Source organism: Adiantum capillus-veneris, chromosome 2, assembly GCF_014529385.1.
Source record: "Adiantum capillus-veneris isolate H3 chromosome 2, ASM1452938v2, whole genome shotgun sequence".
Taxonomy (NCBI): domain Eukaryota; kingdom Viridiplantae; phylum Streptophyta; class Polypodiopsida; order Polypodiales; family Pteridaceae; genus Adiantum; species Adiantum capillus-veneris.
The window spans coordinates 81,612,101-81,636,209 of NC_140932.1; the positions used below are offsets into that span (position 1 = coordinate 81,612,101).

At 46.3% G+C, this 24,109-nt stretch overlaps 1 protein-coding gene across 1 annotated transcript in view; it reads right to left on the reverse strand.

Annotated features, from left to right (window-relative positions):
- Window positions 1-24,109, reverse strand: part of LOC147463071 (arogenate dehydrogenase 2, chloroplastic-like) — a 79,152-nt gene that overhangs the window by 33,652 nt on the left and 21,391 nt on the right. The window contains exon 3 of the mRNA XM_086487073.1: window positions 7,412-7,580. Coding sequence (XP_086343199.1) covers window positions 7,412-7,580 — 169 coding nt within the window. The remainder of the gene's footprint in view (window positions 1-7,411; window positions 7,581-24,109) is intronic.

The window sequence follows — 24,109 nt, forward strand, 5'->3', positions numbered from 1 at the left end:
GGAAAAAGCCTCTCCATTCTCTTTATCTTTCTCAGGCATGCCTTCTCAAAACATAAGAGCACCCAATCATCCTCCTTCAATTTCAAATCGCGACGATGATCCGCTGCCTTTTTCTGTCTTTCCTCAGATTTCTGCAAAGCCTCACGGACCTTGGCAATAGCCGTGTCTAAGTCGCGCGTGTACTCATCAGCTTCAAAAATCTTATCTTTCGTGCTTAGGAAGGGTGGAACCTTCACAGCACCTTCAATAATCTCAAATGGCGCCTTCCCCGTCGAAGAGTGTATCGTGTTGTTGTAGGCAAACTCCACCAAAGGTAGATACTTTTCCCATTGAGTCTTCTGATCCAAGATATAAGACCAATAAATCTAAAACCATTGAATTGGCAATCTCAGATTGCCCGTCAGTCTGCAGGTGGAAAGATGAGGAGAACTACAACCGCGTGGCAATGTTCTTCCAAATTGCCTTCCAAAACAAACTCGTAAATCTGGGGTCCCTGTCAGAGACAATCGTCTCGGGCATGGCATGTAATCTGAAAATCTGGGCCACAAACAGTCTCGCTAAGTGATCCGGCTTGACTGTTTTCTTTACTGGAATGAAATGAGTCTGCTTGCTAAATCTGTCAATAACAGTCCAGATACCATCGTGACCACTCTGTGTTCTCGGGAGATCAAAAACGAAATCCATCGCAATACTTTCCCAGGGGCGGGTGGGTATGGGCAAAGGCTGTAACAATCCATGTACTTTATGCCTGTCAAACTTGACCTTCTGGCATATCAAGCAACTGCGCACAAACTCGTCCACATCCTTCTTGAGTCTTGGCCAAAAGAAGTATCTCTCTACCCCTTTCATGGTGGTAGCAATGCCGCGATGACCCATAAAAGGCGGATAGTGGCATTCAGTTATAACCTTTTCCCTCAACGGCTATGTAACGCACAATATCGTTTTTCTCATCAAGTAGCCATCCCGAATGGAATATCCCGCTACTGTTTCCCCATCCTGTATCCATGTGAAAATGTCTACAAAATCTGTATCTGTGGCATACTGATCGACCATATCCTCGAAGCTCCTATGGTGTATCGCGGAAATAGCCAGAACCAACGGCTTCCGAGACAAAACATCTGCCACCAAATTCTTTTGTCCTTGCACATGGACAATCTGGAAGTGAAACTGTGGCAAGACGTTCGCCCACCGCATCTGCTTGTTCGATAGCTGCTTCTGTGACAAGAAGTATCGTAAACTCTAATGGTCTGTGAAGACAGTAAAATCCGCTCCGAGTAGGTAGTGCCGCCACTGAGTAAGAGCATGGATAACCGCCAAAAGCTCTTTCTCATAAATATGTGTTGTCAATTCCGGCCTTGAGAATAATCGGCTCTAGTAAGCAATGACATGGCCTTCTTGCATTAAGACCGCACCTAGACTACGACCACAAGCATCGCAATTTACTTCAAATGACTTCTGCAAGTCCGGCAAAGTCAAGAATGTAACAGTATGTAACAGATTGGACACTCCAAGTCAAGAATCTACCGCGACAGCACAAATAACCACTTCAAAACAATTCATAGTTCACAATTGATTCGACACTGGCCCGGCGGAGTTCCGTGCCTAGACATATTGGCCCCAAAGTTTGGCGCCCCTTTCGTTATTTCTTTTTATATTAATCTGTGTTCAAAGTACAAGAGTGCGGGCAGGCGCTCACACTCAGACTGTGCGTCTAGATGCTCTGAGTTGTGAGGCCCTGCCTGCTTATTTAAAGAGTACAAGGGATGCCAAAAGCAGAGCCCCAAAAGCTGACAATCAAAAGCCCAAAAATAAAGCAAAGGCTCTTTCTCTCTCTTGCTTGTAAAGTAAAGCAAGTTTCCAAAGGCTATCCATAAAATAGCTTTTTTTAAAATAAAGCAGAAGAGCTCTCTCTCTCTCTTCAATGACGTAGAAAAAGTAAAAGGGATCTCTATATCTCTCTCGTGCAATTGTGTAGCCTAAAAAGCAATGCCGCTGCTGCCGCAATCAGCACCGGAAATCACGGGATTCCGTACGGCAGTGCCACGTGTCAGTCCCACCGGAGATCACGCAGCGACGTCAGCATTTGTCTATCGGGGTGTGTGTGTGGATGTGTCCTATGCTGCCCAAGCATGACACGTCACCAATTTGTGACACAGTACACCTTGGCTCGGAACTCTGTTGTCTTGTGTCTACTTTCCTCTTCTCTCTCCATCTATTCAAGTTTATTCGATTGTTTGCAGTTCCCTCACGTGTGTTGCAGTTGATCTTTGATTTAGAGTGTTCAAGTCTATTACACAGAGAGAATCCACACAAGACACGGAGTGGAGTTCCACTCCCATATGGCACTGGCCCCAAACACTGACGCCCCTTTCGATATTTCTTTATATTGCTTCAACGAGGTACAACTCGATGGCTTTGCTCTGCTTCTCTCGTGGGTAGAATGCCAAACAGAGAACCCACACCACGTACTCAAAGGCCTAGGCCCATCCCAAAAGCAGTTACATAAAAAACAATTGATTCAAAAGCAGTTGGTCCAAAATCTTGCACCAAATAACTATCAATGCAATTCACGAAATCCATACAGCAACTTGCGTGAAACGCGTGAATTCTGGGAATTTTCCATACAAACTGCCACATCATCATCTTTTACGCAATTGATATGGTGAAGGTCCTTTTAGGGTTTTTAGCATAGTCACAAGGGACGCCCTTTTTCGGGCTTCCCGTCCCCACTTTTCCGTCCCGCCCTCTTTTTTACACTAAAAATCCATTTGAGCCCCGTCCCCCGTTCCCCGTCCCGGAATGCGTCCCTTGTGACTATGGTTTTTAGGCCCCTCAGCCGGTTCCTGTTTAAGTTGGGCGGGATTAAAGCTTTAATCCTAGCCCAATTCAACTTTTAGCCCCTCGGCCATCTTTAGTAAGTTAGTAAAACTTCTTCTGCTCCTTCTGTTAGGCCCCTCGACCGCAATCTGCAGGTTGGCTATGGTTAGGATCAACGAGTCCTAACCCCCTTCGTCTTCACTGGTTGAAAAGTCAACAGCTTGTGACACATGGTATGTCCAAAAGTGAAGTATGACAAACACAAAACGACAAGACTCTTCAGCTTTTGCCTTGCCTATTCCGAATGGACCATGGGAGAGTAGTGCTATGGATTTTGTCACAAAAGACGGAAGCATAAACTAGCTTTTAAATGCAATTCATATACTCAAGAGAATTGGGGGGAGAGAGAGAGAAAGCTTGACACATCATTGGGGACTAGAAGATGGGTTGGTCCCCCCCCCATAAAGAAAATATCTTTATTACTAAGGGGGAATCTTTACAAGCAAAGGAACGCGGCAAACACCCGTCCTACATTCTTTCTTGTCCTTTTTCTGCTTCTGACTGAGAGAGTGAGAGAACTACTCTCTAATTGCTAAGAGGATTCTTCCTCTCTTCTGTGAGATTTTTGGAAGCTCTCGTAAGCGAGAGTCTATCTTCCACAAACCTCCTCGGAAGCTCTCAAAGAAGAGAGTCTATCGTCTGCTAATTGGTCACCTTCATACTTAGTCATTCCTGTAATAAACACAAGGGAGAAACAGGCAAAACGCACAAACATATGCTTGTTGTAACCTGAAATTGTTACCCGTGCACGTTCTGTCACAAGACGGGCACCACATGCCAATAGAAAAGAACAGACTGAAACAAACTTTTAGCACTTCAATAACAATTGAACTGAGAGAGAGAGAGAGAGAGAGAGACGACACGCGACACGGAGTGGTGGAATTCCACCCCAGAGAGTATTGGTCCCAAACCTTGGCGCCCCTTTCGGTATTTCTTTATATTCCATCAACACAGTACAAGCCGGTACTCCAGACTCTGCACCTTCTCCAGGAAGCATGCCAGCCAATGAGCCCTACCCTCATATTTAAAGGCCCTAGGCCCCAAAAGCAGTTTACAGTAAAAAGCCTTCAAACTCAAAAGCTTCTGGTCCCAAAAGCAATGCCAAAAAGCTGCCAGCATAATTTACAGAAATCCGTACAACTTGCCACGTCATCAGCCAGCGTAATTTTTGAAAATCTGCCACGTCATCAACAACTACGCAATTTCTTGTGTGTGTGTGTGTGTGGGTCTTGCTTTATGTCCCTTATGTCACTTGGGGCCCCATCGGACGGGGTCCCCATAAGTTGGTAGGACTTCTTCTTCTGTTACTTGTTCTTCTTAGGGTTTAGGCCCCTCGGCCGACATCTGCGAGTTGGCTCCCTTCATCGGGGCTTTGACACGTCATCAGTTTGTGACACGTTCCAATGCCGAAATGGAGGCCATTTTTGCGATGGAATTTCACCAAATTTGGTGTATGCATAGGGTAGGTAGAGAAGGATGAGATTCTATGAATGCTCTATTGAAATTCCCGCAGATAGAGGTGTTTAGGGGCTGAAAACAGAGAATTTACAGCAGCTAATCGCGAGAGAAAGAGCGTCTCCTTCCACTTCTCGCGACCAATATTCTCCCACAGCAGCCTATGATCAAGAGAAACCTTGTTCTAGGTGACGGGAGCTCAAAGTCTCCACATACACCACAAGGGCTGATCCTCAAGCTTCAATGGAGAGCTCGAGTGCGTAAAGCGCGTTCTCAATAGGGGGGTGGATGCACTGCCAACCCCTGAAATGAGAGGGGGGCTACTCTTAAATAGACTCCAGCTAGAAGAGGAGGCGCTAGGAAATGAGAGAGAGAGAGAGAGAGAGAGAGAGAGAGAGAGAGAGAGAGAGAGATTGCATGGGTAAGTGTGCCAAGTGGCACACTTAACTTTATAACTTAAAAATTATTCAACTTTAAACTTTAAAAGTTCACTAGGCCACTATTAAAATGTGCAATTAATTCACAATTGGTCACATGAATGCTACTTATGAAAACATCAGATGCTCCCCGGCACAATATCGTACCGGAATTGCTCCTAGATCACCTGTTTGCACTTGTTCGATCATTTGGCCGGACACAAATAATTAAAATTAAGTTAATTGTCTTGTCCTAAGGCCTTATTAAAATAATACAGGCCTCAAGATCACTGTTCTAAGGACCCCATCTCATTCTTGTGCTCGCACTGACGCGCATAATTTTCTGAGCCTATAATATGAGGCTATAATATGAAGGCCTGATTTCCCAATCACTAGGGCTTCAGGGTATCGTTCTGCTAGGGTCTCCCTTAGGTGCTCTGGCCCACGTTTAGGCGCAGCTAAGGCCCTAGAACCACTAATTCTATCCTGGTGTGCACACAACTATTTAAATAAAATATTTTCTAGTAAATAAAGTGATTATTTACAAAAACTGACATAGTTACAGATTTTGTGTTCAATCTTTCGAAAGACTTAGAGTGGCACAGTTCTTACAGCTTTACCTTGAGGCTTTTGTGAGTATTTCAACTTTGTACATCAATTCCGTGGGTTGAGCTTAATGCAGTGTTGGCTGCACAAGAGAGGAGCCACTATTCCTTTGTAAATTGTCATATATTGACCACACATTGAGATAGATTTGTCTTCAACATTTTGGGGATGCTGATGTGCTGACAATATTTTGCTTGGTGACTGCTATATAATGATCATGATCTTGATGATGGCATGTACACATTGGAATTCCAAATGATTGAAAATGTGTACTCATGCAAATGTGTGTTTGTTCAAGTATATGAGGTGAAATGTCAGTAACATTTTGTCACTATCTCCCACAAGTGCGGCGATATGGATGATTGAAATGAGGAATTTAGTGCATCAAGACGTATCAAAGAGATCGATGAGATATAGATGTGATGACTAGATAATTTGTTATTATCTCAATTCGTGTCTGAGATCTCGACGGGGATAAGGTCCAAGGATGTGACTGTGATTGATGATTGTTCAGGTGTTCATTGTTCTTTGTGCTATTGTATGATTTGAGCATTGTTTTGTGTACAACAGTCAAATGCATGTCTATGTGAAGTCAATGTCTGCTGAGGTAGTAAAATCTGTTTGTCAGGCGTAAGGGCGATTACTCTTCTTCCCTTTTTTCTTTTGTTTTTTTTGAGGGGGGAGGGGGGGGGGGGGGGGGGGGGGGGGGGGGGGGGGGGGGTACGCCACAAAGTGATGACATGTCATGACCATACCGGACTGAGAGAGAGAGAGAGAGAGAAAAAAAAAACCGCCGAGCAAGACCCGAACCAGAGGAGAGGACCCGTCCCTAACGCCAAGCGCATGCAAACCGCAATGTGAAACACAGGACTGTATGGCACTGAAATGCACGCAGGATGCCAGGCTTCTTTCCGGGCCGACTACTAAAAGCGTGGACTTCCTGGGCATCAAGAGCTTTTGAGCGCCAGCTTTTCATGGCCCTTGCTTTTGAAGCCAGTGCCGTTCAATATTGACCTTAGGAGAGCTTTAAGGCATTCAGTAAAAAAGCAATAAATAAGTAACCCAAGGGACATCTGACTTAGGGGCTAGAACTATGCTCCACCGTGTCTCGTGTCAAGTTCTTTCAGTTGATCTTCTTCTCTTTTCACGTTCAAGTATCTGCTGTGTTCTGTTTAGTCATAGTGTTGATGTCGATTCACCCCCTTGTCAGTGACTTCCCAGTTACAGACCACCTGTATAGAGAGATAAGAAGGAACCGCCGTTTCCCTCTCCATTCTCAATCACTGCCCATAGACCTAAAAAGCGCTTTTTCAATTTCCATTTGCAACCCATAGCTGTTTTCAAGGGTTTGGTCCATATGCACCAGTCTTGTAAGCTATTGCCTAGCTCTTGTTATCCAGCCAAACGCCTGGCTTTTTGGTCTCTCATGAGTGTGGTGACTGAGATGTACTGTCTACAAAAACTAATGCATTTATCAATTTACCACGAATATGGAATTCTCAGCAAAGTAAACAGCCCTACAGACCCTAAAAGTTCCTCCAGCCGAAGACACCACATACCAAATCATGGCGGGCTCAGCTATGAAGTTAGAAACTTAAACTGTCGAGCACACACAACTGCTCACCCAGCAGCAGACAATGTACTATTAATAATAAATCAAACTGCAGTTGGGATATACTGTATGTTTATCTATTGTATTTCTATGAATAAGCGCACAATATTTAATTTTCCTGTAAGTCATTGACCTATAAAGGAAACTCTTTTCAAAATTGGCTGAGCTTTCCTTACGCAGTGAAAGATTTGGATACTTTACAAAAATCTTATTTATGTATGCACTTGAATTGGTGAGGTTCCACATTTTTGCAAGTAAAGGGCCCAAGCGTGTTAAAAAGTACTTCATGCCCTTCAGTAATGCAACACAACTTTTTCCTGGATGCACCTGAAATGCTACCCTCCAATGATTCCTCGCGCTAGGTATAGAAGCATGATGGAGAGTACGTGATCACCTTAATCAAAGTAGAACTTTCTGACTAACAAAAATTGATTGAGCAACAAACCTGTAACAGGAGGTTTTTGGGAAATTCTTTTACAGAAAGGACATCAACGAACAGTGTGTTCCTGCGCAGACGCTGCAGTGGTAGCGCCTGAAGGACCCCTTCTGTTGACAAGATTGAGGTGCATAGGACAATAACTTCAGGATGCTCCTCACAAAAATCATCCGCATCCCTGCAAATTATGGGTTGCAGAATATTATATATTTCAAACAGTACAAAAATTGATCTAGCTGTCTGCGATGAAGAAAGATCACCCATGAGTCCAGAAATTACCAAAAGAAGACCACATCCACTTTATCACAATAACAAACTAGCAAATAGGATGTTCCTACACTATCATAATCATTGTGTGGGATTATGCAGAACAGCACATCCACTTTCTCTGTAAAGAAGCATTAAATCTAAGGCTGAAAATTTGAATAGAACATGAACCAGCTGTGCATGATAACAGGTTTATATCCACAGCCAGAAACACAGTACAAGAACCATAAATGAAGCCCGGTGATTCAAGAACATAAGCCTTATATCTGTTGAAAAAACTGAAATTCAGTAAGAATCTTTGACTGGCTGTGCATAGCAAACAGCCAAGAAAGGTAAGGCTTAATGCACAGAAAATTAACTGCTAGAGGAAGAAGACTCAATCCAGGCATTAATGACTAGTACATGGCAACAACTCAAGCTACAAAAAGTGATTGACAGATTCTAATCTAACTCAGACTGTTTCTGAGTCCTGAAGGAAATGACACTTGAGTGTTAGCAATTACTCTCGGAAGTCACACATGATGTAAGGTGCAGCGGAATGAATGTTTGAACTTTGTTCAAGATGAGTGCTCCGAACTGTGCTCAAGGTTCTTTTTTGTTCTTATAGAAGGGAGAGCCTTCCGTTCTTAATGAGAGAATGCTATGATCACAACATAGTGAATGGACATTGTGCGTGCAAGTGTATGAGACTGAGAGATAGAGAGAGAAGAGAGATACGACACCAGAGACGTTGTAAAACCCTCCTCCGAAGGCCCCACTCTCGTCGACGAGAGTGGTCTACTTATGATTGCACAATCTGGTACAAAGTGAATGCAGGTGACTGATGCAAATCTAGGCTATGTCGACGATGACGACGGGGATGGCGACACCGACCTAAGGGCTGAAATCTGCAATCATTTATCTGCTGTCCAAAGACGCTATGGGCTGAAATCTGCTACAAATCCAAAAACACCGGTTTTGGGGCTGATTTGCTGACCTTTGTCGCTGAAATTCTGCAGGTCTTAGGGCTGAAAACTGATGTTCTTTAGGGCTGAAACTGTTGGTCTTTTAGGGCTGAATCTGCAGTTCTTCATTACTAGAAATCGCCATGGTTCATTGTGCAAATCTGGAAACGCTAGGTTGGGAAAAACGCTAGGTTTGCGGAAGCTTTTGCTAGCGATGATCTTCTTGCTGAAAACGCTAGGCTGAGGGTGTGGATGGCGATGAGTATCTGATGCAAAAATGCTAGGGAAGGGAAGCTAGGCAATGATGTGTTTGCTTGGAGGAAAGTCCACCAAGGTTCTTGCTTGAGAAGTTGCCTATTGAGCTTGGCTCCTGCTGCCTCTTCTGCCATTTAGTGCTAGTCTAGGTTTGCTTATATACAAACTCACTCAATTTGCCCTACCTACTTTCCAACAAAAGTCACTTAAAAATAAAAAGTGAAAAAATGTCAAAAATAGGAAAAATAGGCTAAATGCATTAGAAAATTCCCCTGAAGGATTCTGATGGATTCTGATGAGAATGCTTATGATCATGCTGTGTGCAACCAAAGGATATTAAGTGACTGGGCATGCACGGTCTACCAATAGACTCACAAAAGTGCCAGATCACTTCTAAATCTAGACTGACTGGACTGACTGAACCTTTGTCGTGTTGTAGCTTGTCCACGAACACAAAGGGTTGGATGTGTCACGTGACATCCCCTCCTTTTCAAAATGAGGTACTGGTACCGAACTGTATGGCGTCGAGGGAGATCGCCAACAGCATCCGGAATCCTAGAAGGGACTCTTTGCCGGCCCACTCTGATGTGTGGGTCGTGCGGTACTTAAACTTCATAAAGGTCTGCAACGCTTGCTTCTTTGGGCCGTGCCAAAAGCGACATAAAGTCTTCTGTGGCTCTTTCGATGCTTCAACTTCGTCTTTAGTCATGCTTCTTTCTTCTTCAAGAATCTCCATGGCTGAAAATTCTTGAAACCATTTTCAACACAAAACCATGAACATACCCATTCTATGTAAAGTGAATGGAAAAATTTTGTTTTCTCTAAAGACTGTGTATGCAATGTAGATGAACATAGAGACGGAGTGACAAACATTTCATCAAACATATGCAAACAATGAGATCGAATCTTTCTCTTATGATCTAGAGCAATCAACTGGGGCAATTCACAACGGAAATGCCCATGCTTGGTGCTCATACTTTCATGTGCTCTTTCTACCATTGTGTCGTGCCAAGGAAGAGACATGGAATGTGACTTCCTTGAATGCATATTTTTCAACTTTTCATGAAAAATCCGCATACATTCGTGCTCATCCATGAGTGAAATCTGCTCGACGTACAATATATCATGCCTAGGAAAAGGGATCACATAAAGACGCTGACTAAAATATAGGAAACAATCACGAATGAAATACTCGACCAATGTCTGCATATGAATCATGTGAACACATCATACTTCCTGTGAGGGTTCTTTGGACCGAGGCTCGAGAGCCAAGATCGGTTCTTCTTGAAGGGGTTCTTTGGACCTAGGCTCAAGAGCCAAGATCAATTCTTCTTGAGGGGGTTCTTTGGACCTAGGCTCGAGAGCCAAGATCGGGTCTTCATGATTGATCGTCTCTGCAATGAGGTTAGCTTCACTAGAGAAAGTGTCAACTAACTCATCATCCTTGTGAACAATCACATCATCTTGAACGCAGTATCCTTGACAACATCTTCACCTTTTGGGAGGCTTCTGCCCTGGCACGACTCCGTGGGGAGGACCTTGTGATTCTTCTTCTCGATTTTGAGAAGGCATACGACAGAGTTGACTGGGACTTTCTAGAGGGCACGCTACGCAGGATGGGCTTCTCAGATGCTTGGATCAGAGGGGTGTCAGCTTTGTACAGACAGGCTCACAGTCAGGTGCTTTTGGTAGGCGGTAGAGGTGAGCGCTTCATGCTCACACGATCGGTCAGACAGGGTTGTCCTCTTGCCCCCTTTCTCTTTCTGTTCTGTGCGGAGGCGATGAGCAGATTTTTGGTGTCAGAGCAGGTTGGTCTGAGGGGCTTAGCACTCCCTATACGGGGAGATGAGCTTCTGGACGCTGAGTTTGCCGACGACTTGGCCTTGTACTTAGAGGGCCAGGAGGCCAATTTACACAGATGAGAGCAGGCTTTGGAGACCTTCTGTTGTGCATCGGGCGCACTGATCAACTGGAGAAAGACAGTGGCTTTCTCAGTTGGCAGTGCTCCTGTGCCAGATTGGATGCCAAGAGAGGGTTTCAGGTGGATTCCTACAGGGACTGCAGTTCGGTACGTGGGTTGTCAGGTTGGTTTGGACTTGTCCCCCGAGCAGCAGATTGCTCCTCTTCTCCTGTCCATCAGGAGAAAGCTGTTACATTGGAGCTCAGCACGACTTTCGCTGGCTGGTAGAGTAGTAGTTGCCAACCAGGTGTTGTTGGCGACTATGTGGTACATCACTTCTTGCTGGATCTTCTCGAGTTCGTGTACCAGCCAGGTAGAGAGGCTGATCAGGAACTTCCTTTGGTCAGGTCGCGACACTCAGATTGCCCGAGCCAAGGTGGCTTGGTCGGTCATCACACTTCCTTGTTCTCAGGGAGGACTTGGGATCATTGATCCAGCACAGTAGAGCAGAGCCCTTCTTGGGAAGTTCGTCGTCAGAGGAATTCTTCCAGGCGAGGAGCCCTGGAAGGAGTTCTTGCTGCAGAGGCTTTGTGCCAGGATGCCTCAGTCAGGAGGCCCTTGGCAACCTTCGACCAGATGGATCTTTACAGAGCTACGCCGAGTTGGTTTGAGCAGGAGACTGGAGGACCGATTTGCTATGAGTTTGCTTCGATCTTGGGAGCTCTTACGGTGTGGCCTAGAGCAGAGTCCGTCGACGTGCACGGAGGAGCACCTACGGCAGCCCCTCATTTGGAACCCCATGGTTAGCACTCAGAGAGGCCACTTGGTTGGGAGTCGGCCTCATGTTTCTTGGGGTCCCATGGCAGCTGGTCCAGCGCGCTCTCTAGGTGACTGGCTAGAGTTCACAGGTTTGTCGGAGGAGGTGCAGGCTGTCAACCTACAGGGCATCAGAGGGGTGCAGAGCATGTGTCAGGACATCTCAGAGTCAGTTCCAGCTCAGTGGCTCACGCCTCTCGAGCCAGTAGCACCCCGGTGGACGGGAGCCTTCACATGACTGGAGGTTCTCATTTCAGTCAGGGCTTGCTCAGAGTCTGTCCCAGCCCTGTTCTTCGAGCTTCAGGGTGGGGGACGCTTACAGCGAGTTGCAGTAGAGGCCCCGCAGGTAGCAGAGTGTTGTTTCCAGAGCATCCGAGTTGTGGGCATCTGTGGGAGGACTTGCGTCTTAGACCCTGACCCAACAGCTCTTGAGACAGGACACTGGAGGCTATGGGCTTGGGAGTGCTGTCCACTGGCACGAGTACAGTGGGATCCTGGTGAGTGGCTATGGAGGGACCCCTTCTCTTCTGCAGACCGCCCAGGAGTCCCCTTCTTTCAATACATTGTTCGGCTTGGACGTCATATACTTGCAGCACAGAGAGAGGCCCGCCCCGCTGCAGCACGTCATTGGTAGGAGGAGGGCCTCACAGTCGAGTTCTTGGCAGCTTTTTGGCAGAGGCTGTGGGACTCCAGACAGCCGAGGCGAGTCACCTTGTTTCAGTGGCTGGTCGCACATAGAGCCACAGCAATAGGGAGCTGGCTTGTGCATAGTGGTCTCTCGGCCACATGTGCAGCTTGTGACCATTTGGTGGAGAGTCAGCTTCACTGTCTTTGGGACTGTCCCTCGGCCCAGCAGGTGTGGCTACGAGTTCTTCAGCCGATGCCTGCTCTCTCCACGGCTCAACAGTACACTTGGGGGGCAGCAGCTTGGTCCACCCTCACGGGCCCGGCACTTCAGTTTGAGCTATCTTCCACCAGCAGGATGATAGTGATACAGGGGGGGCGACCTACACTTCAGCCTACTACAGAGCTTACTCCACTGGAGTGGTGCAGTGAGAGAGAGGAGTGTTGGGAGCTCATTAGTGGCCTGACACTTTGGTTCATTTGGCGGGCCCGTTGTTTCCGCATCTTTGAGGCTCGCCCTGTGCCACCAGCAGAGACTGTTCGTGACTTTTGGCTAGAGCTGATCCATACTCTCAGAGGACAGCTTGAGGGACTACAGGGCAACTCCGACCGCTTGCGGGAGCGCGGCGAGGCTTTCCTTCGACTCTGGCGCCCTGGGCCTTTCTACACCATAGTCCAGGGGGTGCTCAGATGGCACTACTGTCCACCTGTGTGGCTTTTCCCTCCTCCCATCTCTTGATTTAGCCCCATTGTATATATGCTGTTTTTTCATTGGGAGTGTCTCCCCATCATGCTTGTTGTAGCCCTCTCTTGCAGAGGTGGTTGTAGCCCTATGGGCAGTTTTCATTAACTAATAGAAGGATCTTTTTCTCGGAAAAAAAAAAAAAAAAAACAATCACATCATCTTCATGCAACTCATCATGCTTGAGAGAAATCACATCTTGATCATGCAAATCATCATGCTTGTCATTGTCATCCAAATCATCATGCTTATCATTATCATTCAAATCATTAAGCAAATCATTGGCATTCAAATCATCATCATGCAAATCATGTGTTGCATGCTTTGGAGAAGAAGAGACTGAGAGAGTCTCCTTCTCCTGAATCATTTCAATCTTGTCCTGCATAGTAGCAATGAGAGAGAGAGAGAATGAACAATGTTCTCTCCACGAATGACAATGGGAGAGTCACTTTTGGCATTGAGAGTGAAAGTGTTAGCCTCCCAATCAATGAGAGGGTTAAGATCACGAAACCATCGAATGCCCAAAATCGTATCACATCCTGAGAGAGGAGAGACAAAAAATCTTCTACGGAAAGTAGCTTGTTGAATTGAAAACAAAACACCAAGACACTCTTGCGTGATGAGAGAGTCCATACCGGGAACAAAGCCAGAGACCTCGAGAGGAGATTTCTGACTAGCTTCTAGGCGGGCTCTCTCAACAACAAAGAGACTAATCACATCATGCATACTCCCTAGGTCAAACAATATGACAAAACGCTGCCTCGACATATGACCATAACATTCAATGAGAGAATCATCAATGGGAAGGTCAAGAGAAACTTGGGGCACACTCGTGTTATCAATAATTGCATTGACAGAGAAAGTGGGTTATGTGGATTCTTTAGATTCATTCGATTCAAGCTTAGGACATGTTCTTTTTATGTGACCCTTAATGTGACAATGAAAACAACGACCTTCCTTAGAATAAGTGCTTTGCTCTTCCGACGTGATGTATCCTCCTACAATTCCTTGTGCTACCTTTTCATCTGGAGTGAGCTTAGGTTTAGCAATTGTGTTAGCCTTAGGTTCAGTGGAAGAATTCTTTTCTAAGAGACTGTTGGAAGATTGGTTAGAAGAGTTACCGTTCTTACCATTCTTACTATTCTTACCGTTCTAAGGGTTCTGAGAAGTCTGCGAGGTACTTGTGGAAGTCTTGTTCTCCTTAGCCTTTCCCTTGTTGTACTTTATCTCCTGTGCGAGAGCAATCGCTACCGCCTTGCACCTTGACATCGTACTTGATATACTCGTCCAATCCATAAAGGAATGCCTCCTTGCGCTCATCATCCGACTTGCGTAATTGAGTACCTAGCTGCAAAACACGATTAGAAAAAGGCATAACCGGCATACCACTTTGCTTGAGAGCGTGCCAATCGTCCTTCAATCGTGCGAGGTACTGAGGTGGCATAAACCGCGCCTTGAGCTTGTCTTGGAAATCAGCCCAATTGAAGGAAAGAGGCGTGAGTTCGTCGGCTTCCTCTAGGTGCGCGGCTAGCTGTGCCTCTTGCCATGCGTGGTACCAATTGATGGCATCACCGGCAAGGTACATAGCTACCGTCAAAACCTTGCTATTCCCAGTCTTCTTAGTTGTCGCAAAATAAGCATTAAATTGATGCAGCCAAGAATGAATAACCGTAGCATCCATCTTACCATCATACTTACTGAAAGTCAACTTCTCTGTGACTAGGTTGTTGGAATCCGCATCGTGGCTTGCGCCACTTGAGGAACTCCCACGATCTTTGCCTGTTTCGGACTTCGAGGCAAGTACTTGTCGAACCATTCTTGAGTGCGGAGTTCTCTTTCAACCTCACGCTCGGCCTCCAAGGCCGCTCGTCTTGCGTCAGGTTCCTCTTGTCTTTGTGCTTTCCTTTCTTTTCGTTCAACGCGCTCGCGTTCCAAGGCAATGCGAGTCGCTTCTTTGTGTATGGCAATTCTTTCGTTGCGTTCTTCACGCTTGCGTTCCAAGGCAATGCGAGTCGCTTCTTGTTGTATTGTATTTCTTGCGTTTCGTTCTTCGCGCTCGCAGTCCTTGGCTTCGTGTCGTTCTGCTTTTCTTTCTAGTTGTGCCATCATCGACTTGACCATCACCTCCATATAATTTGGTACAACTCGTGGCGTAGATGGGGAAGGGGGAGGGTCGGGAAAGTCTCCTGGTGGGGAAAGCTCTTCTTCGCCACTCCCATGCTCATCACCTGTATGCGAAGTATCCATTCCGCTTCGGGTGAGGACTATGCACTATGATCTTTGGTTCTTAAGTTCACGAGAAACTTGGGTTCTTGGGTTCTTGAGAGTCTTCGGGTTCTTGAGGTTCTTGAGGTTTTCTTTCGCTTGCAAACCGTGTTTGAGAAGGATCTTCTCTTCACCCGAGTTCTGCTCTTTTCCGCAGCCGCACCCCTTGGCGGCCCTGCGCTCACACCAAGGTTGCTTTTTCCCACCTCACGTCGATTGGCCGGCCGCTAAGTGCACGGTTCTCTGAATCCGCCCGTGGGGCGGTAGGCGTTGGCTTTCACTCGAAATTCTTTACTTTAGACACACACAGAGTACTTTGCAAAGGTAACCTGTAACGGGGATTAACACCTAAGTACACACACGGCTCGAAAGCTAGAATGCTCCGAGCAGACACCAACAACCTGAAGGCCCCAAAATTGGCGCCCCTTTCGGTATTTCTTTATTCTTTACGAGAGGGAATAAAACCTGTCATCTCCTACAAGCTGCCCCACACAATCTAGGCTAAGAAACACCTGTTCTGTCCCGATTCCGGCAACATAACTGTACTAAGACGCTTCACGGTCAGTATCCCCACGCAATAGGTGACTTTCCCAACACATACGTACACTTTGCAAAACCTGGCGAGAATCTGCAGCACGCCGAATTCTCAGTTTTCTGCCCCGAAAATGTGCCAGTTCACCTGTACAGCGGTCCCCTCGCGTCCCCGAACCTCCTGGGGGTATTAGGGTCCGTTTAGGGCCGAAACCCTAAACCTGCAAAAATACACAGCAGGCTGCAATTCCCTGTTTTGGGCTCCGTTTCGTGTGCCGGTCGCATCTGTAGCAAGACCTCGAGCTCCCGCACCTGTAGGGCTACTTGCCCTTAGAATCGGACGAGATTTCTGGCATGAAACCTCTCCGAATTCACCTGTACCTGCAAGGGATTAGCCGCTAGCTAATCCAGTACCTCTGCAAGAGGCTCTTGCCTCGGCAATCGCGCATGAACCCACATAATTGTACATTGGTCAAATAAAAAGCCCACTAGTGGGGCATAACATACTGCTCGTAGGGGAGAAAGAGAGCAGTGTGTAGCGTGCAGGGCATCACTCCTGACACCGCACTGTACATAAGAGGGAAAGGAAGCACTCCATAGCTCTTAACCTGTGACAAAATGCAAAAGGAGGCTCTTCCCAGCTTAAAAATTCAACGCCCATTTTTTTGGAAGAGGCAAAGTTCATGAAATTTTGCCACTTGGCGCATTGACAAGCATTTTCCCATTTCGGGTCTGCCGCTTAAAAATCTCCTGACCGGTTGCCCAATTGACTTCGCGGCAGAGTTGTAAAGTGTTCCCCTAGTCATACCGGAGGTAATGACGCAAACACATTTCACGGCCCAAAATAGCAGTTCCCTAAATTTTAGGAAATGATTCCGTTGGGCTCCCTGTGGTCATCTGACCATCTATCCTCATTGGGACCGCATCCAAAAGTGCAATGTGGCCCAACTGTCGGATACTTTTTGTTGGTAGTCCCACCTTGACTTTATGCCTTTATTGAGTTCACTTCCTAGTATCCACCAACTTGCTAAGTGCGACGGGGGGACCTATATGATCTTGCTCTGAGCCTAGAATCTTCTTACCATACCAATTCCAGTGCCGACCACAGCCCATCTGCGGGTGAAACTACCGTTCACATTGGCCATACAATGTCCGACCGTTTGCTACTTCAAGAAGAGGGTCTCAAAAATAAAACAAAACCCGTTTGAAAGAAACCAACAACTAAAGTTAGCAGTTGCCACGTCCTCGTGACATAGTTAACAATTGCCACGTCCCCGTGACATACCCCCCTCTTGAAATCGCAAACGTCATCGATTGCATACCATAAATATATGCCACTGATGATCTTGTGCTATCAACACTCTTTTATCATCGCATGTATCCGCAAGAAAGGTCATAACACATAGATACAAATGACTTAATGAGGCCTTCATACTTTTGTCATTTCCATCTATTACACTGAATTCATATGTACATTTGATGTACTAGCTCTATCATTACCCCTCCTTTGCACATGTTGGGTTGGGGCATAAGTAGGCTGTAACCCAAAGGCTTCAAGGTAAAGCTGCATCCATAGGCGGATAGTTCTTGAACTTCACCAAATAGCGTCTTGCAACTTGTCCTTTAACTTTTCTATCCTTGTGTGCCAAAACTTGCTCAGGTACCAGGATCTCATCAAGTTCCTCAACTTCTAGCGGATCGTCATCTGGCATATCTTCTGGCACATCACCCACGAAGGGTCTTAGAAGACTCACGTGAAACGCATTATGAATCTTCCACGCATCAGGCAATTTCAGCCTGTAAGCCACATCGCTGATCTTGTCAAGCGCTTGAAAAGTGCCCATAGTAACGCATGCTGAGCTTAGGAAACAGCCGTTCCTTGCCCTTCATCTTCTTTAACCTTGCCTTTTCGAATCTTAAGAGCACCCAATCACCAGGTGATAGTAGCAATTCACGACGGTGACGATCAGTAGCCTTTTTCTGCTTTGCCTGAGTCTTCTCCAAGGCAACTTTAATTTTCTTATACATCTCATCCATGTTCTCAACATATCGATCTGCCTCAAAGATCTTGTCCTTTGTATGCAAAATGGGAGGAACCTTTTTGCCGCCTTCAACAATCTCAAAAGGTGCTTTGCCAGTAGACGAATGCACCGTATTATTGTACGCATACTCAAGCATAGGCAAATACTGTTCCCACTTGCCCTTATTATCTGACACATAGCATTTCAGCAGATCTAAGACAGTAGAATTAGCCTCTTCTGACTGTCCATCACTTTGTGGATGAAACGAAGACGACAACTTGAGCGTAGTGCCCATGTTCTCAAACAATCCTCTCCAGAACAAACTGGTCATGCGAGGATCACGGTCACTGATAATCGATTGTGGCTTACCATGGTACTTAAACACATTGTACATGAACAAGCGTGCCATCTGATCGGATTTTATCTTCTTCCTGACAGGGATAAAATGGGCCTGCTTGCTGAACCTGCAAATAATGGTCCATATACCATCATTCCCTGTTGGCGTTCTTGGAAGATCAAAGATAAAGTCCATAGCAATGCTTTCCCATGGCTTATCCGGAATCGGCAGTGGTTGTAACAACCCTGGTGCCTTTTGCCTGTCAAACTTGACCTTTTGGCAAACTATGCATGCTCGCATAAAGGCATCCACATCTCTCCTCAAGGGAGGCCGATAGAAGAATGTCTCTACCGCTTTAACCGTTGCATCAATGCCACGATGCCCTGCATACGGTGGGACATGACTCTCTTCCATGACCTTATGTCGCAATGGCCTAGTGACACAAAGTCTGCCATGCATCATCATAAAACCATCTCTGAGGAGGTAGTGCTCGTCATATTGCCCCTCTTGTAACTGTTCAAAGATCCTTGCAAAATCTTCATCAGGAGTATACTATCCTTCATGCCATCTAACTCATGATGATAAGGAATTGACACAGTTGAAATTTGTGGCTTTCTTGATAACGCATCAGCCACGACATTCTTCTTGCCTTCCACATGCATAATCTAGAAGTGGAACATGGAAAGAATGTTTGCCCATCGCATATGCTTTTCGGATAACTTTGACTGTGTCAAGAAGTATCGCAAGGTCTGATGATCTGTTTGGACAACAAAATCAGCACCTAAGAGGTAGTGCTTCCAACTAGAAAGCGCATGAATCACGGCCAAGAGCTCTTTCTCATAGACTTGCATAGTCCTCTCTGGCCCTTGCAAAATTCGGCTTTCATAAGCTACTACCCATCCATCTTGCATTAGCACTGCTCCGATGCTACTGCCACACGCGTCACACTGGACCACAAATGACTTCCTGAGATCTGGCAAAACAATAATTGGATATGAAGTCAACTTTTCCTTTAAGAGACTAAAAGCTGAAATCTCTTTTTGGGTCCATCTGAAAGTGACCTCTTTCTTTTGCAAAGCGTGAAGAGGCGATGCTATCTCTGCAAAATTTCTGATAAACCTTCTATAGTAGGAACACAATCCAAAGAAGCTTCTGACATCATGCACAGTCTTCAAGTCTCGCCATGTATTGATAGCTTCGATCTTTGCGGGATCCATTCTAACACCATCCGTTGAGACTATGTGGCCCAGAAAGTGGATCTCCTCGAGGAAGAATTCACTTTTCTTAGGATTGACAAGTAACCTGTTGACTGCACAGCTCTTCGAACACAATGGTCAAGTGACGCCTATGCTCCTCTTCATTCTTCAAATACACTATCATGTCATCGAAGAACATCCCAACAAACTGTTGATGCGAGCGGAAAATCCGGTCCATCATTCTGTTGAACGTGGCAGGAGTATTTGTTAGCCCAAACGGCATCACTAGAAACTCATAAAGACCAAATGTCGTTCTAAACGCAGACGCAGTCTTGTGCACATTCTCTGGCCTTATACGAATCTGATGGTACGCACTCTTAAGGTCTATCCAGCTGAAAATTGCAGCACCCTCTAAACGATCGAGAATATCATCAATTCTAGGAATAGGGAACCTATTCTTGATGGTATGCTTATTCAACGCACGGTAATCAATACACATGCGCCATGAGCCATCCTTCTTCTGCACTAGGAGCACTGGGGAGCAAAAGGGTGAAGAACTACGCTGAATCAGCCCCTTCTCTAATAACTCCTCAACCTAGCCCATAATCTCTTTCTGCTGTAGGGAGGTCTATTTGGTGGGCTACACCCTGGCACCAAATCTATCCGATGGCCCTCAGGTCTCTCTAGCGGCAATTGCGACAGTAATGAATCAGAAAAACAGTCACTAAACTTTTGCAAAAATGCTGACCTTTCTTTATCTAACACAGATAAATTTGACTGGTCACTATCTGAGACATCACGTGCAAAAATCAAGTACACAGAAAGAACATTCTTTATTACAGAAGTGATAGCAGAAGCAGATACAATAGGGATTGACTCTCCTTTAAGCTTTACATCCAAGATGTGAGTTTTGCCCCTATGCTATAAAGTGATCTTTTTGTTGTAGGCATCCAAGACTCCATGCACTCGGAACATCCACGGGATCCCCAACAAGGCGTCACAACCTTCCAGCGGCATGATGTAAAACTCTTTTGTGTCCACATACGACTGAATATGCAAACGCAGTTTTCCAGTGATGGGAGTAACACACTCTGAGTGGCCAGGACATGCCAACCCTGCCTCTGCTGTGTACCCCATCTCTTCAGCTCTGATGCCCAGCTTCATAGCTAACTCTGGTGAGATAAAGTTGGCTTTGGCACCTGGATCAAAGAAGATGAGTGCCGTTTGATCCCTAACTTTACCCCATGCCCTGCATAACTCACTGGCATCTGTGCTAGGCATGTCACCCACCATGTCTGGCACTAAACCTGCCATGGGTTTAGGCTTCTTGCCGTTTTGGTCTTCTTTATCCTCTGAGTCAACTGGTCTTTTCCTTTGTGGGCAATTGATAGAAAAGTGACCAGGCTGCTCGCATATAAAGCATTTGTTCTCAACCATTAGGACCTTCTTTTCCTCGAGCGACTTGCGCACAAAAGGCTTCCTTTTCTGTTTCTTTGCCTGCGCTCCAAAAGTCCCGGCTGAATCCTTGTCATTGGTGGCCTTTTCTGACCCCTCTGACGCATCAGGAGCCGTTTTCACAAAGGGCTTCTTCGCTGAATTTTTCTTTTGCTGCCCTCCTTTTTCGTTGCTCGGAAATCCACTGTCCTCTCCTTTCAAAAAGGCAAGACCAGTGTTCGCAACTTCCATAAGCTGAGTGAGGGTAGCCACTTTGTTCTTTGTACAGTAATCGCGAAGCCCTTTAGGCAACCCACAACAGTACTTCTCTATCTGCTCTGTCAATGGCACAAATCTGTAGGAGGTCATTGAGAGTAACGCTTTACAAAACCTCCTATTGTACTCCAGCAAGCTCTTGCACGAAGCTGAAGTAAGCTGGTGCCAATCTGTCATGACGTCGGCTTCAAATTCATTTGATAGCCAAACAGATGCAAACATTTGCTTGAAGTAAACCCAAGTGGCGGGTGCCTGTCCTTGCATTAACAATGTCGTCCACCTTGTAAGCGCATTGTCCTTTAAGAAAGTGGCAGCTTTCCTGACCTTCGAGGCCTCTGTAAAATTCCCTCCCGCATAAGCTGTATCAAACTGCTAGAGGAAGGTAAGAGCCTTTGTCTTATCCTCGAAACCATTGAAGGTACTGAACTTTACAGTTGCACCATCTTCTTTGTAAGCCTTCGGCTTCTCTAGTGTTCCCAAGTTGTCATAAGGGATGGTCTGCAACATGGGCACTGTAGTGGGCATGATCGGCACATCTTGGCCATTCACATTTTGCATCAGAAGTGCAATATCTGGCTGCTGTCCAGAAAAACCAGCCATGCCAAAATGACCCTGTGGCACCCCAAAATGGCCCTGGTTGCAGTGAAAACCTTGTTGCATGCCGATACTACCATACATGGGGTTTGGCATGATGCCTTGCATACCCCCGAACACTGTTCCTGGCATGTACGGCTGACTTCCAAACGCATAACCAGCCATACTTTGGAACACTATCCACCCCTGAAATACCCAGGATGTACCGTGGGTGGTTGAAAAACTGAGTGCATAGCCTGGTATCCAGTTCCCTGTCCATTCAAGACAGCATGCTGGCTCTAAAAGGTGGCGGGCTGAACTGGTATAACCTGTGGAATAGGTGTTCTAGCCACCTGTTCAAGCACAAGAGGAACCTGTTTTGGAGCCCCTGACTCCGCAACATGCGAGTGTTCCCTTTCCTCTTGAGCCGCATGAAGTACCTAGGCTTGAGCATCAACAAGCTCCGTACACGGCGTGGGTTGCCTATTTTGCTGTTGCACTGGTGGCGCTTGCAAGAACTCCATAAACCTTGGATTCTGCACCAGCTACGAAAAGACATTCACCGCGGCAACTAACTAAGTCTTGAATGCATCATCCTCAAGTTGCCCAGTCATAAAGCCCTGTACTACTGGAGGGACATTCACGTTGACAGGAGGTGCAGACTGACATGGCCGTGAGCTCTCGCCAATCTCGAAAACCATAGGGATCTCCTGCCGGTCCTTTGAAGAGGAACCCTCTTCCATAATGCCCTTCCCCTTGTCGGCCATAGTGTAATCCCGCGTTCCTGCACTCTGTCTCTTTACCCAAAACAATCCGGGCTCACTCTTTAAGAAAAAAGTGATTGATATCCCGGCAATGGAACCATGAAACCGGCCCGTGGGACAGTAGGCGTTGGCTTTCACCCGAAATTCTTTACTTTAGACACACACAGAGTACTTTGCAAAGGTAACCTGTAACGGGGATTAACACCTAAGTACACGCACGGCTCGAAAGCTAGAATGCTCCGAGCAGACACCGACAACCTGTAGGCCCCAAAATTGGCGCCCCTTTTGGTATTTCTTTATTCTTTAACAGAGGGAATAAAACCTGTGATCTCCTACAAGCTGCCCCGCACAATCTAGGCTAAGAAACACCTGTTCTGGCCCGATTCCGGCAACATAACTGTACTAGGACGCTTCACGGTCAGTATCCCCACGCAATAGGTGACTTTCCCGACGCATACGGACACTTTGCAATACCTGGCGAGAATCTGCAGCAAGCTGAATTCTCTGTTTTCTGCCCCGAAAATGTGTCAGTTCACCTGTAATGGTCCCCTCGCGTCCCCGAACCTCCTGGGGGTATTAGGGTCCGTTTAGGGCCGAAACCCTAAACCTGCAAAAATACACAGCAGGCTGCAATTCCCTGTTTTGGGCTCCGTTTCGTGTGCCGGTCGCATCTGTAGCAAGACCTCGAGCTCCCGCACCTGTAGGGCTACTTGCCCTTAGAATCGGACGAGATTTCTGGCATGAAACCTCTCCGAATTCACCTGTACCTGCAAGGGATTAGCCGCTAGCTAATCCAGTACCTCTGCAAGAGGCTCTTGCCTCGGCAATCGCGCATGAACCCACATAATTGTACATTGGTCAAATAAAAAGCCCACTAGTGGGGCATAACATACTGCTCGTAGGGGAGAAAGAGAGCAGTGTGTAGCGTGCAGGGCATCACTCCTGACACCGCACTGTACATAAGAGGGAAAGGAAGCACTCCATAGCTCTTAACCTGTGACAAAATGCAAAAGGAGGCTCTTCCCAGCTTAAAAATTCAACGCCCATTTTTTTGGAAGAGGCAAAGTTCATGAAATTTTGCCACTTGGCGCATTGACAAGCATTTTCCCATTTCGGGTCTGCCGCTTAAAAATCTCCTGACCGGTTGCCCAATTGACTTCGCGGCAGAGTTGTAAAGTGTTCCCCTAGTCATACCGGAGGTAATGACGCAAACACATTTCACGGCCCAAAATAGCAGTTCCCTAAATTTTAGGAAATGATTCCGTTGGGCTCCCTGTGGTCATCTGACCATCTATCCTCATTGGGACCGCATCCAAAAGTGCAATGTGGCCCAACTGTCGGATACTTTCTGTTGGTAGTCCCACCTTGACTTTATGCCTTTATTGAGTTCACTTCCTAGTATCCACCAACTTGCTAAGTGCGACGGGGGAACCTATATGATCTTGCTCTGAGCCTAGAATCCTCTTACCATACGAATTCCAGTGCCGACCACTACCCATCTGCGGGTGAAACTACCGTTCACATTGGCCATACAATGTCCGACCCTTTGCTACTTCAAGAAGAGGGTCTCAAAAATAAAACAAAACCCCTTTGAAAGAAACCAACAACTAAAGTTAGCAGTTGCCACGTCCTCGTGACATAGTTAACAGTTTCCACGTCCCCGTGACAGTCCACTCTCAATGAGTGAAAAGAGACACAAGGGGAGGCTGGAGAAGCCCTTCTTTCCTGGGATTCCTGTCACTCTGCAAAAACACGATTGGGA